This window comes from Mchenga conophoros, linkage group LG18 (genome assembly GCF_057382185.1).
Source record: "Mchenga conophoros isolate Kocher_MC1m ecotype Shallow Benthic linkage group LG18, M_conophoros_male_GT1.1, whole genome shotgun sequence".
In the NCBI taxonomy this organism is placed as follows: domain Eukaryota; kingdom Metazoa; phylum Chordata; class Actinopteri; order Cichliformes; family Cichlidae; genus Mchenga; species Mchenga conophoros.
The window spans coordinates 19,720,921-19,737,002 of NC_140543.1; the positions used below are offsets into that span (position 1 = coordinate 19,720,921).

Here is a 16,082-nt window from a genome sequence, read left to right on the forward strand (position 1 = left end):
TTTCTCTTTTTTAAATGATTTCCACTGCCCTGGTGAACCTTAAACTAATGTTCTTGCTGTATTGGTGTGCAGGTGCAGCCTTTGGCAGACTTGTTGGTGAGATCATGGCAACCATGTTTCCTGATGGTATACATGCTGCAGGCAGCGTGTATCCCATAGTTCCTGGTGGTTATGCTGTAGTTGGTGAGTGACTCTATTTCTATATCGATGTTTGTTTTGAGATTTAATTAGATTAATTACATAGTTTCTTTTTGTGGGGATCCTGTAGTATTAGAATGTATCACAGCTGGAAAAGTCGTCACTGTTTTTACTACTTTATCAGTTTGGTCAGAAGATTGTTTCTAATATTACTTGTACTATGACTCTGTTCTGAAACGTACAAAGCCAGTGTTGGGGAGAGCAGCAGAAAGATTAATTGCTGAGTGTTTCAATTTGCTGTTTTAATTTTTGTACAATTAGCAGTACTGAGCAAAAGTTTTAAGCCACCCATCATTTCTTTACGTTTCACTTCCCAGCAGCCAGACTTTTATGCCATTTTTTTTAAAAAGTTGTCTTGAGCAATAGTTCTCCAAGTTTCTGTTTTTCTTTGGATTTCGGCTTTTACCCTCATTTTCAGTCCAGTCCTTGTACCTGACTGTGAGGATTGTTTTGGGGTTGTTTTTTCGCTTAACATTGACCTATGATTCATTCAAGCGTTAAACAAAGTAGCTAACTCAATGAATGAACTCATTTTCTGTCTAAAGGTAACAGACAATTTATCAAAGAATCAAATTTAAATTGTCTCTTTAGGCACTTTGTTACTAGGAAAACAAGAAAAAAACAATTTTTTTTAGTTAGTTTATTTAGTTCCGTGATAAATTCCCAAACTAACTGCGTTTGATAGCTATAGCATAGTAATTTTGCTCAAACAGGGTGATTCCCAAAGAGCTATTGCCTGAAAATTTGGCATATCTCACCATAAGTGTGTCCATAAAAGGAAGCTGGACAAGTTGAGAAAAAAGGGAAGTAGTGGCAGGCACAAAAAAATCTACAGCAGATGAACAGTCTCTGAAAATAGGAAAAGATCCAGCAAACATCTGTCACAGGACCTGAGAGATGCATCTGACTCTTTGGGTGATCCATCTGCTGTTCACTGAAGGCTCATTAGAAATGGTTTCAGTGGAAGGATGGCTGTCTTGAGGAAAGGAAATGGAGAGAAAAGGCTGAGGTATGCAAAATTACAGAGCAACTTTACTGAAAAATCAGGTGTTATGGAGTGATGAACCCAGATTTGAATATATGTATGGTGAAAGTCAGGAAAGTGATACAACACAGTGTGTCTGAAGCCATCTGGAGGCACTGTCATGATTTAGTGCTGCGTCTGACAGGTTTATTTTTTTAGTATGAAAACGATCCCAAACACACTGCCAGTACAATAAAATCATACCTGATGGAAAAACACACAGTAGAACTCAACATTGTAGAAATGGTGTGAGATCATCTTGACAGAGAGCAAAATAAAAGGCAGCCAACATTCAAAGAAGAGCTTTAAATGCCCTTCAGGAAGCCTTAAAAGCTGTTCCTGTTTTAAAAATTACAAAAGGCTTGCCTAAGAGAGTTCAGGCTATGATGAAGAAGAAAGGTGTTCACACAAAATGTTGACTCATTATTACAATTGACTCTCATTAGAATTGTATAAACTCAGATTTTGCCTTATATTCTGTATATACATGTATTTGCTCCATGTAAATGGCTTCAAGGAGACTGACAGATATAAAAGATTTTCCCTTCATTCACAGGTGCTGCTGCTCTGTCTGGAGCGGTCACCCACACTGTATCCACAGCGGTCATAGTGTTCGAGCTGACCGGTCAGATCTCACACATCCTGCCTGTGATGATCGCTGTGATCCTGGCCAACGCCGTGGCCCAGGCGCTCCAACCATCGCTGTACGACTCCATCATTCGCATCAAGAAGCTCCCTTATCTGCCTGAGCTGGGGATGGGACATCATGAGTGAGATGCTGATGCTGCTTTCCTCTTTTGCAGTGATTCTGCACCTTTTTTCACTTTTTTTATTCCATTTCCTCTTCATCTTCCTTTCGCTTATCTTCCCGTTCATTTCCTTCCCTTATGTTTGCAGGTGTCTCATTAACCTCTATCTTCTCCTCCATGTTTCAGGAAGTATAATATCCGTGTGGAGGACATCATGGTCAGAGATGTGCGCTACATCACTCTTAACTCTTCCTATCGGGATCTGCAAGAGATGTTAATGACAGGTCAGCTCAAAACGCTGGCCCTGGTTGAATCCAGAGGTAAGAGCATACACAGTATGGGTATGAGCTCATCACTGTGCTTGTGCCTCCTAATTAATTACAAGGTCCCATTAAGAGACATGTCAATGCATTCAGCACAAAGTTATGACTTATTCTAAGCCAGAGGCAACTCACATCAGCAGTACTACAGCACTAAAAAGTCCCAGACGATACCGACCTCTCTTGTCTGATTTTCTTTTTAATATGTGCTTTTTTTGTTTGTTTTCACAGCCCCTAACTAATAATTTTACTCCTCCCTTGCCATTGCCTATCCCGTGCCCTTCCTTCTCCCTCAGACTCCATGATCCTGCTGGGCTCCATAGAGCGTTTGCAGCTCCAGTCGCTGCTTTCGCTTCAGCTGTCACGCCAGCGGAGGCTGGAGTACCTCCGCCAGCTGGCGCAGGACAACGGCACGCACGATCACCTGCCCAGTCTTACCAGTGACAGCACCCCCAGCTCTCCCTGCACCCACACCCACCTCAACTCCTCGACCAATTCCAGTGCTCGCCAAGCGGTCCGCTTCTTGGTGAGCACTCAACAGGTGTGAGGCGTCCGGGGGCGCCAGGGCTGGGCTGGGGCGAAGTCTGGATTGGGTTGGGGTTGTAGCAGTAGACTAAAAGTGGATCAGCATGTGTGAAGCATGTAGCAGTAGGTAAAGGCACAGATGGAGTTTTTGGACAGCTGTTGTGGTAAGTGCTTACAAGCTGTGTGAATGTACTTCATTTGTATTTTAACATTAAAATGTGTCTTCTGTGTCTCTGTCGTCTGTGCCCTTACCTGTGCTGTCCTGTTCGTTTACGTGCATGTGTATTCGTCCTTTGTGTGTCTCCCTCGTTTTTGTTTTTGTCCTTTTTTTCCTGCGTTAATGTATTTTCCGTGTAGATCTCCACAGAGGAGTCTTCATCCTTCAGCCCAGTGGTTTCCAATGTTCAGCTTCCTCTGAAATCTGCCCTGAAAACCGTGTCTGCCATCAGTGACACAGAGACGCCAAACAGTATGTATTTTACAAAAACAAATAAATTAAAGATCAGAGTTCAGATTCAAATGTACTAAACCTTTTTTTTTGTCCCCTCTCTGAGGCTCTCAGACCCTTTCCTGTGCTGACCAAGACAAGGAGCTGCTGGAGGTGAGGAGAAGCAGAGATGTTATAGATGCATGAGTGCGAGTGTCCTTTAAGAGTGCGACATGCACTGTACGAGCGGGGATGTGTGCGCTCTCTCAGTCCTCACATATATCGTCCACCTCGTCGTCCTCCTGCTGCTGACAGGCAGGATCCACCCACAGACAGCAGGGTTTTCCTGTGTAATCTCATGCTGTGGTCGAAGCTTTTTGTATAAAACGTCTATGAATCATTGCACCCTCACCGCACAGCACATCCACTGCTGGTCAAACGGGTTTTTTTTAACATCCTACATTTTAGCATTTCTTTTTTCTTTTCTTTTTTTTAGTTTTATTTAAAGCGGTCATGGCATCATGCAGTGTGGTTTAAAAAAATGTTTCTTATCTCTTTTCAACACCTTTCAGCACAGTTCAGTCCTCAGCCACTGCTGTGCTGCCAAACGCTGTTCAAATGCGCAATTCTTTTTAAAAATCGGGTGTAGATCAATCAGAGATATAAAACGTGTCAACCTGATGGTTTTGGGTTTAAATATTTCAGTCGGTTCACACATAAAGGATCAAGCTGTTTCTACTGTTCTGGAAATGAAACATTTTTGGTTTTGGACTGGTCAAAATAAGTAATATTGAACACGCTCCTGGAAGTTTAAAGCATAGAGCAAAGCTGAATTACAACCCTTATTCAAAATATTTGCAAATCTCATAATCCCATATTTTATTCTCAACAAAAACATATCAGAGGCTTAAACTAAGACAATTTACCATTTTAATAAAAATATTGGTTTATTTTGAATTTGAAGGCAGCAACACATCTCAAAGTTGGGACAGAGTCACGTTTTCCACTGTGCAGCATCCTCTCTTCTTTTAACAACAGTCTGTAAACATCTGGGAACTGAGGAGATCAGCTGCAGGACGATTTTACAAGTGTTGTCCCATTCGTGTCTGATTGAAGATTCCAGATTCTCAACAGTCCTGCATCTTCTATATCATATTTAACTGTCTGACATCAGGCAGATCAATTCAGCACTCAGACTCTTCTACTATGAAGTTGTAATACATGCAGGATGCAGTTGAGCATTGAATTACTGAAATATTTAAGGCCTTCCCTCAAACCCTCATCTAGATGTTGCTCTAAAATCTGTACACACCTTGATATGTACGAGTTGTACATCAGCTCTAAGGCACCTCAATACCATCAGAAATGCAGAGGTTTGAATTGAGAGCTGATAGCTGGGTTCACGTCTTCCAACAATAATTTCCAATTTCAAATCGTATGATCACTTTTTTCCACTTTGTCTGAGTCCATTTTAAATGAGCTTTGGTTCAGAGGAGACAGCAGCAGTTTGGGATCATGTCCACATATGGCTTCTTCTTTGCTGTTTGGGAAGTGTTCCTCAATTTAAACATTTGATGTATTTTCTGTGTTGTGAATAAAATTTGGGTGTATGAGATTTGCACATTTCAAAATTAGAAATTATGATTGTAGATTAAAAATTAGCATTGCCCCCAGAAAAAAACCCAAAAAGTGGAAAAAAACTGACCTCAGTGTCATATCTTTGTTATTATGTTACTCACCTTAGAGGCTGGCAGCCTGTCCACACTGTAGCCTTCCGCTCGGACCAAGACGGTAGGCTCCAGCCTTCCTGTGACACTAAATCGGATAAACATTTAAAATACAGATGCACGGATGGACAAAGAAAAGAAATGTAGAACAGGTATTACAAAAAAAAAACCACAACCTTTTGTAGAGACACTTGACTGACACTCATGTAGGCCCTAATAGGCAGGTTGTGTTGACAAATGTAACCATAGTATCTGAACCCTGAAATAATTGCCAGAAAATTCAAGTTACTTTGAAAATAAAAAACTTTATTGAATCTTCTGACAATTTTTTTGCCAAATAAAATGATGGCGATGATGTAGAAGTCTCAAAAACTCACAAAAATGGGATAAAGTCTTTTCTTTTTTTTTATCCAACCATTTGAAGAAGCAGCCATTTGTTCATTAAAGAAGCTGATTGAATAAGACATTTGCTCTCAGCTGCAAAGCTCCTAAAGGGATGACACGAGATATTAAAATACTAAAATATAAGATGTTCAAGCTCCTTTTTTCTGGCAGTGCATCATATTGTATTAACCGTTGGGCTTCTTGTACAGCTTCTGTGCCCTCACCTCCATCTGTGGTGTAGTAATTATACCCTTTCAGCAACATTGTGCTCTCATCACAAAGACTTCTCCCAGCAGAAGTCAGACTGGGCTCCAATGTTGCAGTGGCGCGATGTTAAAGGGGAAAAACTGTCCGCTTCCACTGACGCTGTGTTAATGTTGTGCTGTGTTGATGCCTTCTCTCCCTGGCTGGAAGAGCCCGGCTGGGCCGGCTCCTTCTGAAAAAAGAAAGCCCAAGCCCAAACGTGTGAGGATCTCCATGGCGGTAAGATTGTCTGCCGCCTAGAGACTGTTGCTTAGTAACCGTTGCCTTGCGACACACACGTAGTGAGTGCTGGACCAAAATATTTGTGGTGCACAAACCAGAGCATTAGAGTGCTTTAGCAGAGAGAGCGAGAGAAAGTGTGTGTGTTTTAGAGAGGTGTGAATGTCTGTCAGTGTTTCATCAGCTTTCACTCGGGTCTGAATGCCTGGTCTGTGCGACTGTGTGTGTGTTTTTTATTTAAAGGTGGTTGATTCTCTGAGTTTTATTGTTGGCAGTGTAATTTTCGGGATTCTGGCTGCACAGAGATCAATAAACCAAAGTTTTCCTTCAGCCTCGTATTCTCATAGACTGGTAGATATAAATGCTGCACTGGTTTACAGCCTGTGTCTTTACCATACTACACTGAAGCAAACACATGTATACTAGGTTTTCAATCAGGTGTTGCGTTTTGAACATTTACTTTGTATAAATCTGTTTGTTGAAGCAATGAATGAATAACTGAATGTTGGCTTTTTAGGACTCTACCGAGGTGGAAGACTGCATGACCCCCTCAGAGGTGAGCCCTACACTAACAAAAGATTTAACATATGAAATGAGCTTTCTTTGGATTCAGAGTTTAGAGGTTCCAGTGTCCTCCTTAATGCAGATAACAGAGTGGGAGGAGCAGCAGCTTGACGAACCGGTGGATTTCAAGAACTGCAAGATTGATCCGGCACCCTTCCAGCTGGTGGAGCAAACATCTCTACATAAGGTGCAATATAAACAAACAACTAGCAACACAAATAAAATACAAATTTTAACTATAAATCACACACACAAAAAATGTGCAGACATTATGCTCCTTCAGTTGCATTAGCACGATGCTTTTAAAATATTACGTCAGTGTGAGCTCAACACAACCCTTTAATGCCAGCTTCTGGTTTTGTCTCGCTCCTCTTCTGCGCAAACAGTGGTAAGTGTCGTAATGCTGCTCACTTCTGCTGAATACATTTTCTCTGACACCACCAGGACTTTATAGTAGAAGCTTGCATTGGTCACTGGAGGATCAGTTTCACAGTGCAGAAAACTGAATGAAAAAATGCAAAAAAAAATAAAATAAAATAAAACAAAGCAAACCGTGCAAGTGGTCATAATGGGTCTTCAAGGGATCTAAAAATAGCAGCTGTGCCAGAAGCTGTCTGGACAGGCATGAGAAGATGACCTTTGCGGGCATATAAAGTTTAAATCAGGTATGCCTTTTATGGGCCGACCTTTTTCATTACGCCTCATAAAATGAAAATGGTCCCTTTAGTCACAGACTAATATGCAGAACAAGTCACTAACACTGATGTTAGAAAATCCATGAACCCACTCTTTTTTTTCTTGTTTCTTGAAAGGCTCCATACAAATCTAAGTTTCTAGTTTTTGATGTGCTCATTCTCTTCCCTCTTGTATGAAAACACAGACAGTATGGTGCTCATTTATTATGTATTCTTTTCATCTTCCTTATATCACTGTATATAATCAGAAGGCAGAAACGGCTTCTCATGAACAGCAAACAAATTAATATTAAAAATACAGACTTATTGTTCTTCTTTTGGATTTTTGGACTTTCATTGTATAAGTAAATGGGCTGGTTCTTGTGTAGTGCTCTTCTGCTCGAACACAAAGCGCTTTATGTAACATGTCTGAATCACCCGAGCACTTTATTTTCTGTCTTAAGTGCATTCTAGCTAACATTCACGCTTAGATGAACCCATCGAGATCAACATGTTGCACAAAGATGGCACATAGAGATCGAACCACCAACCTTCTGAGTAGTAAATGAGCTCTCTCAAAGACAGCTATGTGCACTGTATATGAGCTTATTATAGTAAGATTATTATTATTTAATAATGAAAAGCACTTTGAATGAATGTGTGCTGATTGCTAAGTTCAAACTCTAAACTGCTGCTCCCATGAAATCAGCCCTTTAATGGTCCAACCCAACACATTTATCTTGAAGGTCAGGAGCGTTATACCAAATTAACCACAGCACCCATGAGCTTACCTGGTTTTACCTGAAGACTGTTGCTTCGATTCCTTAATCTCCTTTCCGAATACCTGTGATTGTCATGCATCATAAATCACAGCGAGCTGTGGTTAGTTGGTTCAGTTTTATGACTCGGGCACCGTCTTGTCTGACACAGTGTCCATGTTGAAAAGGGAGAAACATGATGCAGTTTCTATAACCCAGATCCAAAATGCATGTGAACTCCCTTTGAGTCTGTATCCAGGGCATGACCCACCTTTTCTCCTCCTCCACAGACTCACACCATCTTCTCTCTCCTTGGTCTGGACCACGCCTATGTGACCAGCATGGGACGACTGGTTGGAGTGGTTTCTCTCAAAGAGGTCTGCAATTCTGTCTGATGAAAGCTGTTTTATTTATATGTTATATGTTCCACCTCTCCTCTTTCTTCACCTCTTTTCTTGGCTCTCCTTCCTGTCTTTCTTTTTTTTTCGGGCTGACCGCATCTCCAGCTGCGTAAGGCCATCGAAGGCTCAGTGACGGTGACTGGAGTGAAAGTGCGCCCTCCGCTGGCCAGTTTCCGTGACAGTGGGAACACCACAAATGTATCCGAGGTAACTGAACTTCACAAGCTGTGCATCCGCCACAGGGGGCTCTCTTTGCCACGGGAACCCAACCCTCCAAATGTGGAGGATCAGCCAGATCTCCAGTACAAAGAGATCCCTGTCAACTTTTTGGACGAAACAAACGTGCAGTTCGAAGCCAGCCCCGGCGACATCACAAATCCCTCGTCAGAGCTGCCGCTCCAGGAAAGCCCCTCGTTCACAGAGGATCAGTCTGAGTTTACTTTTGACTGCAGCCCCTCCCACACCGAGGAATCGGAGCTGGCCTGTGACTTTGACCCCTCCAACCAAACTCCTGAGCCAGACGAAATGGAGCAAGAGGAGGCGCCTCCGTCTCTAAACAACAGCCAATCCGAACCTGGGGGGGAGGGTAGCACAGGCCACACTGAGGATCAGTCAGAATGATCAGATCCACACTGTCGCCTCATGAATGTTGACGTTTCTTACATTTGTTGGGGTCACACTCACCTCCAAGTCCAGCCTAGATACTCGTGGTATGACAGTGAGCGAGTGCTTGAAAGATATATGAGGGATAAAGCTGGTTTTGTTTTATGTTTTTAATGCTGACAGCTAATCTCCTGGAAGGACCAAAAGTAGCACTTTCTGACCAAAAGAGTCAATATTTACAGGGTATAAAATTCAAATATCAGGATTTTTGGTTTTAAAATGTTGTTCTGCTACGCCTGCGGAAGACAATGAAGTTGAATCCACAATTTGTAAACTGGTTTCTCCATCCATACAAACATACAAACATACATACATGTGAAACCAAGAACACAGCACTCAGTAACAGATTGGTGCCCGTGAGCATACCCTGAATAATCTCCGTTCCGAGCTAATAACGACCATATTTTACAAAAAGAGTCTCATATTATATTATAGATAATCTGTAGCTAGCAATTGACCCAAAGAGTCATCAGAAACTTTGGGAAAGGGTCACTTTCACATAGACTATAGACTACACTATACTACACTATTCTGGTGGTCTTGCTGCCACCAGAGGAGTCGCCCCCTGCTGGCCTTCATAAAGAATGCCAAGTCTGATTAGAGGGCTCAGGGGGTTGGAATGAAAGGGCTCTTTGTAGTCTTTTCTGCTGTGTTAAGCTGGATTCATGGTCCAGTAGCATTGGCTTTAATTTTTCTCCCCTTCTTGTTCTTCTTTTCTTTATTTCAGCTCCTTTTTGTTAGATGCCAGCTGCTGGACAAAGAGTTTATACACATACGTGCATCCAGCTGTCAACTTGCAGCTGGTTGTAGTTGGAGATGATGAGTTTGACCTCCTCATCTTCCTCTCTTGCCTCTCTCTAGCTCCTCTTTCACTCCTCCAGTTCTTTTAATCAGTGTTTCTCTTCTCCTCCTTTTTTACCTCCTTCATAATCCATGACGGCTTGCCGCCTCCTCTTTGAAGCTCACTTCTAGAGCATCACAAGTGTTTATCTGGGGTTGTCTACTCCTTCTCAGCTCCTTGTCTAATTGATTGTGGTCAAGGGTCTAAGCAAGAGCTTTACTGAGTCTATACTTGTTTTTTCGTTTTCTTTTTCGTGCTTTAAAAGAGCTCAACTTTTTTATTTGAGCTCTTCTCTGAGTCGTCTCACTTGCTGCTTTTGCCCATCTTCCACAAGGCCAGTCTGCTCCTTTTGAGATCTGTTTCCCTCCTTGAGACACTTTATCTCTATGATGGCAGAGCAGAGGCCATCTCTCAGTCCCTGCACAGCTGAGTTTTGAGGGGAGTTGGTCAGTGTGCTATTTCACACTGAAGCTGCTCTCTTTAAACTGCATTAGCCCAAATCCCTTAAAGATTCAAACATACTTATCATTAAAGTCCAGGCACACAAACATTAAAATGGCCAATAGGATCCTTTTTCTCATCTTATTTTATTGCACAAAGTACAATGAGGACGAGGATGAAATCACAGAAAAAAAAGATTTAGGAAGGTTTGTGGAAAAAAAAAACATGAAAAAGGGGGGTGAGTCTCATCTGTGACTGCTGCTTCTGCACTTCCCTTTAGGGCTGAACATTTCCTTTTTTTGTGTGTTTTGTTGGTTTGAGGCAACAACACTTGGTTTATGCTAAAAGCAAACAAAGAAAACAACTTTGGATTAAAATACACAATTTACAAAAATACAATGATGCTTAAGGGATACAGAGTGCTTTCACATGTAATGCCTCAGCGTCAGTACATGTGACTGTAGGGAAGAGTAGGGACTAAGGTTGTTCTCTATGGACAGCCCTCATTACAGTAAAAGTCATCAGGGAGCAAAAATGTACTTTATTTATTCATTTATTTTAGCTATGGCATTACATCTGTCACCCGCCTGTCTGTCCATCTACAGGTCATAGGAATCGCTCCGACGACGACAGTATTAGTCAGATTTTGTTTCATTTAACTCTGATTGAGAATGCTACTGTTCCTGGATATTCCACAATCAACTGTAAGTGGTTTTATTGCAAAGTGGAAGTGTTTAGCAACCACAGGAACTCAGTCCCAAAGTGTCAGAGTGAGGTCAAAGAGCTCCAGTCCTCCTCTGGCATTAATATTTTTCAATTCAATTCAAATTTATTTATATAGCACAAAATCACAACAACAGTCACCTCAAGGTGCTTTATATTGTAAGGGAGACCCTACAATAATGCACACAGAGAAAAACCCAACAATTATATGATTGTGAGGAAGCATGAGCAAGCACTTTGATGACAGTGGGAAGGAAAAACTCCCTTTTAACAGGAAGAAACCTCCAGCAGAACCAGGCTCAGGGAGGGGCCATCTGCTGCAACCGGTTGGGGTGAGAGAAGGAAAACAGGATAAAGACATGCTGTGGAAGATCAGCACAAAAACTGTGCACTGGGAGCTTCATGGTGTCACAATGTGCTATGTGGCAGGCAGGATGACGGACTCAAGACAGAGAAATAAACTTAAAATGGCAACTTTTATCCTGGAAAAAAACTAACATTAAATACAAAACTAAACTAGAAACAGGAAGCAAGAAACTTCAATTAAAAAACAAACCAGAAACTGTAAACTTGGTTATGGCTGGAAAGACGGCAGGGAAACGCAAAGCATAATGAAGATATGATGCAAGAAAGAGCAAAGGAAAACACAGGGCTTATATACACAGAGGGATAACGAGGGAATGAGACACAGGAGGAGAGCACAGCTGGGAGTAATCAGGCCTAACAAGACAAAGGAAGCAAAGCAGAATACAATGACAAAAGACAGACTGTCAAAGTAAAACAAGAAGTATAACACAGAGACACGGACTTGACAGAGGCTGAGACAGAGGCATGAACTGTAGTACAGGGGGGAAAAAAAGCACAGAGAAGACATAACACAGACACAGGGAGGGCATACTGTCTGAAACTAGAACAACAAAATATAACCTCAAGAGAACGGAAACCATGAATAACAAATAATCAAAAAATCTAAATTAAATACAAAACACTGGGTCACACCCAGGACTATGACACATGACATGGGTTTTCATAGACCAGCAGCTCCTGTATGTGTGGTGTGTAGGGGCCCAATGCTTTTGTCCACATAGTGGACACTAAATATCATTAATTAGTAGGGATGGGTATCGAAAACCGGTTCTTGTTGAGAACCGGTTCCCACTGTTTCAATTCCTTGGAGTTGTTTGCCATTTTTGGAAACGATTCCCTTATCGATTCCAGTCACCACGTTGCGGAGCGTCATTTGCCTGGCAGGAAACACGGCGCGTAAGCGGCTCAAACACTCAAAAGTTTGGTTATACTTTACAAGAACGGATGACAACAGGGCAACTTGCAATACTTGCAAAGTAGATACTTCATTTAAGGGAGGAAACACTACGAATATGCAAAAGCATTTGCTCACAAAACACGTGATGACCTTAAATGAATGTCGTGTTTTTAATTCCGCTCCGGACTCGTTAATCTCAACCCAGCAGCAGCGGTAACGTTTGCACGTCCTCTCCCGTTAATGCGGCAGGTAAATAATCAACTAACAGTGCATATTATGTTAGCGCGATCTGCCTTGTTACAAAACCTGCCATTACTGCGCATTTAGGTGATCATGATGAGACAGACAGACAGAGTCTGGCTCAGATGCTGGCAGTTGTCGCTGCAGTCTACCGTTAGCGTCTCCTTTCAGGCCAGGATAGACGAACGTCACAGAGCAGTGGCTAAGTTTGTGGTAAAAGGCTTGAACCCATTTGCCACAGCAGATGCCCCTAATTTTCGGTAAGTGAATGTGTTTAATTGTAGGCAGGGACATTACTGGATATTCTTGTGTAATTGCTACAGAATCATTTATGTTATACTTTGTTATTGCTACAGAAGAATATTTATTTTATTATTTTACATTTACAATTTTTTTTCCTGGGGACCCTGTGACACCCCATTGAAGAGCCGTAGGCTGTGGATCTCTTAAGATGTCATTGTTGGGTTTGTAAGGCCATGTTACTCCTAAGTTTCTATCTTGTTCAAAGAGAAGATATAAAACAAAGTTCTAAGCTAATCGAACTTAGTGTTCTCCTTTTTTAAAAAGAATCGATAAGAGAATCGATAAAGAATCGAATCGTTAAACAGAATCGAAAATGGAATCGGAATCGTGAAAATCTTATCAATACCCATCCCTATTAATTAGTCACATTTAACATGAATTACCAGTTGTAATTCAAGTAAAAATAATTTTAATGAGGTAAATGATAAAACTCAACAGTAGCAAACACTACATGCAGAGGTTAACTGCATGAACCAGTAGTCTGATAAAAAAAAACCACATAAACTGCTATCCTGTAATATCATCATGTTACGCCGGTGCATTATTGGTTAGGATTATTTTTAGCGTGGATTAAATACATTTACATGGCCAGAGAGGTGTGTGAGGGATATAACTCCTGTTGACTATAATAGAGGAACACCCCCACCCCAGCCCCCTGAGCAAGAATGATTTTCTAACGCAGCTTGTTTTTAGATAACATTACAAAAACGTAGTGAATAATAAAGAAATCGTATTAGAAGCTATGTACCGTTTCTGATAGATAGATTAGGAAGCGTGTGGTGGAAACTACAACTGCCTCTATTGTAATAGAGAATCACGTCCAGCAGTACAACTCTGTGGTTCATTAAGTTTCCAGACCCACTAACCTACTTCCAACACCACAGGCTGCTTTTGTCAAGTAAGATGGTGTTAGTTTGGTCTTTTTTCTGGGATTTGTTGACAGCAAAAACACAGAACACCACCTCCAGCTTTATCTTTTATGTGTGTGTGATATGTGTGCATATATATGTGTGTGTGTGTGTATGTGTGTGCGAGAGTGCAACTTTCTTTGCCACACTCAAATCTGGATCAGACTCGTAACTTTTGGGTCTTCATGCCAAATCAACATCCTGTAAACATGATGCCAAACATTACAAGGACAGAAATGAGTGACGTACGATTAACTGCGAGTGGAAAAATCAAAACAATAAGAGAAAGCACAGAAAAACAAAGAACATTTCTAATGAGCACACGATGGTATGACTTCAAACAACTACCTATTCACTAGCGGTGGGTTTATATATCCGAGGGTCATAATGTTAAGACGTATTGCGGTGTTGTTTTATGTGTTTCGGTGATAGGCAATAAATTTACATTAACAATGCAGTAAAGGTTCAGACTACATTATTTATAACACTCTGCTGTCCTGTCAGAGCTTCATGTTGCAGCATATCATGAGGTTTGGGCGGGTTTTTTCTTCTTCTTTTTCTGCTATTAAATACTGGTTGCATCAGCCCCCGGTAGTCCACAATGAGCTGGGAACTATAAACACATCGACAAAGGCAGCTTCCAAATGTCCACCAAGCTTTAGTACAGGGCTCTAAAGAACAGTGAAGCACATTGTAATTACCATGACTATAATTTAATGCACATGTAGCCTTGTCTGGCTTAACCCTTTAGAGCCGATCGGAGCGGGAACGCTCTGTTATGCGTAACTATTTTTAAATCCCGGTAGCACTGCAACCACGTAGGCTAGCGCAAAAATTTTTTTTGCATATGAAACCGGAGGAGTTGTACTTACATCTGATGCCATCAGCTTGTCCTAGGTCACGGTTTCCTTCCACATAAAGCTTTGCAAAAACTGCATAAAAAGCGCTTGCAGGAACAAAAACATAATATTCCAGAAACACGCTTTACCGATCTGATCAGCTGTTCAAAACACTTCCTACGTTGGAATAGACGTCAGCGCGAACTTTTGCATTTCCGCCATTACCTGCCCGAAACCGGAAGTGACGTCATTTTCGCGGAAATGTAGTCTTTTTTGCGATCAGGGCCTCAGGGCCTATACTGCTCTTTTTAAAAGTTATCTTTGACTTTATGACTTTCTGTGTCGTTTCTGGGATTCTTAGGACTCATATTGCACTGCTGGAAATAGTTTATTTTGATGCATATGCTGCTTTTTTGCAAATTTGCAGTATAATATTTATTTTCATTTTTCCTGCAGTGTATAAAAATTGGTGTATTTCAAAAATAAAACTATGAAGACACTCAAAATAAATTTCCTGTGGTGGGAAACTATTTTGTGCAACTTTTTTGTATTTACAGTTTTGAGGGATAAGACTCTTAAATTTCTCTAACTACAAATATATGTTAAAAAATCAAAAACGATTTTCAATTTTTTTGTAGTTTATTGCACTTTTTTGCAATTTATGTAATTACTATGCACTTAATGAATACATATTATTAAAATCTGGGCTATAATGGTTGTATTGATGTATAGCAACTTGAAATGCTCCCAAAAATGGCTCCACAGCATGTAAAAATATAATATAAGCTCTGGCGGACTTGGTTCTATGGTAGGTCTTAAAGGGTTAATAAGGGCAATGCAGACTGAACTGCCTCTACATTCGTGTCTAGCGATGAAGGAACAACGCTTTGGCTCTGAGTTACAGGAATATACTGGCTGTTGTATAGAGAACACACACACACACACACATTTATACGTATAATACACACATATACCGTACCGTACGTGGCCTGTAGATATTAAACATCACGATATGTTACCACGTGTCTTTATGACATTTACTCCAGCCTGACCTCTAATGCAGCGTTGAGAAATGTAACTACTGTCTGAAGCCCGTGACACCCACAAGTCCCCCCCAAAAAAGGAAAAAAAACCTTGTAGAGCTACAAGCGTGTGTGTGAGTCCTTGTTACGACCTTCAAATGTTTTTTTTTCTCCTTGCAGGCATCTGTGCAGAGATTTTATTAATGTCTTAACTTTTTTTTCTTGTTTGCATTTAGGAATGTGAAGTAGTGCTTGCCATATAAGATTAATTATAAAGGAGTTAAACTTAGAGAGTGTATAAGCTCATTTGCAGCGTATCTAGTTAAGCAATAAGTCTGTAGTATCTCCCTTTATATGGCACTGGCCTGTATATGCTTTGTATATATATATATGAAAGAGTTACGCACATGCTATTGTACATAGGAGAATTATGCATTTGCAGTCAACAGCCATTGTTATTTTTCAGAGGACATGAACTTGTTTTTGTACATGAGTGAATGATTAAATTTAAAGGGAAAAAAAACTGCATTTGAAGGGTAAACGAGCAGTCGTGTTTCTTTCTTGCTTTTTGGATTGCGGAGAAAAAATAAAACAACAACAAAGT

The 16,082-nt window shown here is 40.9% G+C and overlaps 1 protein-coding gene and 1 long non-coding RNA gene across 11 annotated transcripts in view; one reads left to right on the forward strand and one right to left on the reverse strand.

Annotated features, from left to right (window-relative positions):
* The window catches only part of clcn2a (chloride channel, voltage-sensitive 2a), a 56,790-nt gene extending 40,771 nt beyond the window's left edge, over positions 1-16,019 (forward strand). For 2 of the 3 annotated variants that reach the window (XM_085255941.1, XM_085255943.1), the window contains exons 15-25: positions 73-183; positions 1,779-1,992; positions 2,158-2,291; positions 2,588-2,832; positions 3,174-3,285; positions 3,371-3,417; positions 5,769-5,837; positions 6,355-6,393; positions 6,484-6,588; positions 8,124-8,210; positions 8,340-16,019. In XM_085255941.1, coding sequence (XP_085112067.1) covers positions 73-183; positions 1,779-1,992; positions 2,158-2,291; positions 2,588-2,832; positions 3,174-3,285; positions 3,371-3,417; positions 5,769-5,837; positions 6,355-6,393; positions 6,484-6,588; positions 8,124-8,210; positions 8,340-8,855 — 1,679 coding nt within the window. In that variant the 3' untranslated portion in view covers positions 8,856-16,019. The remainder of the gene's footprint in view (positions 1-72; positions 184-1,778; positions 1,993-2,157; positions 2,292-2,587; positions 2,833-3,173; positions 3,286-3,370; positions 3,418-5,768; positions 5,838-6,354; positions 6,394-6,483; positions 6,589-8,123; positions 8,211-8,339) is intronic. The other variant, XM_085255942.1, reaches the window with a different exon arrangement.
* LOC146553615 (uncharacterized) lies at positions 838-8,140 on the reverse strand. 8 transcript variants are annotated; one of them, XR_014889635.1, is made up of 6 exons: positions 7,867-8,140; positions 5,579-5,790; positions 5,348-5,458; positions 4,983-5,229; positions 3,347-3,411; positions 838-3,242 (listed from the first exon to the last, which is right to left on the reverse strand). It is a non-coding gene; the product is annotated as an uncharacterized LOC146553615 (long non-coding RNA). The 8 variants fall into 8 exon arrangements; XR_014889637.1 differs by having other exon boundaries at positions 4,983-5,058; positions 5,147-5,229; positions 5,348-5,790; XR_014889632.1 differs by having other exon boundaries at positions 4,983-5,458.
* Positions 16,020-16,082: the final 63 nt, after the last annotated feature.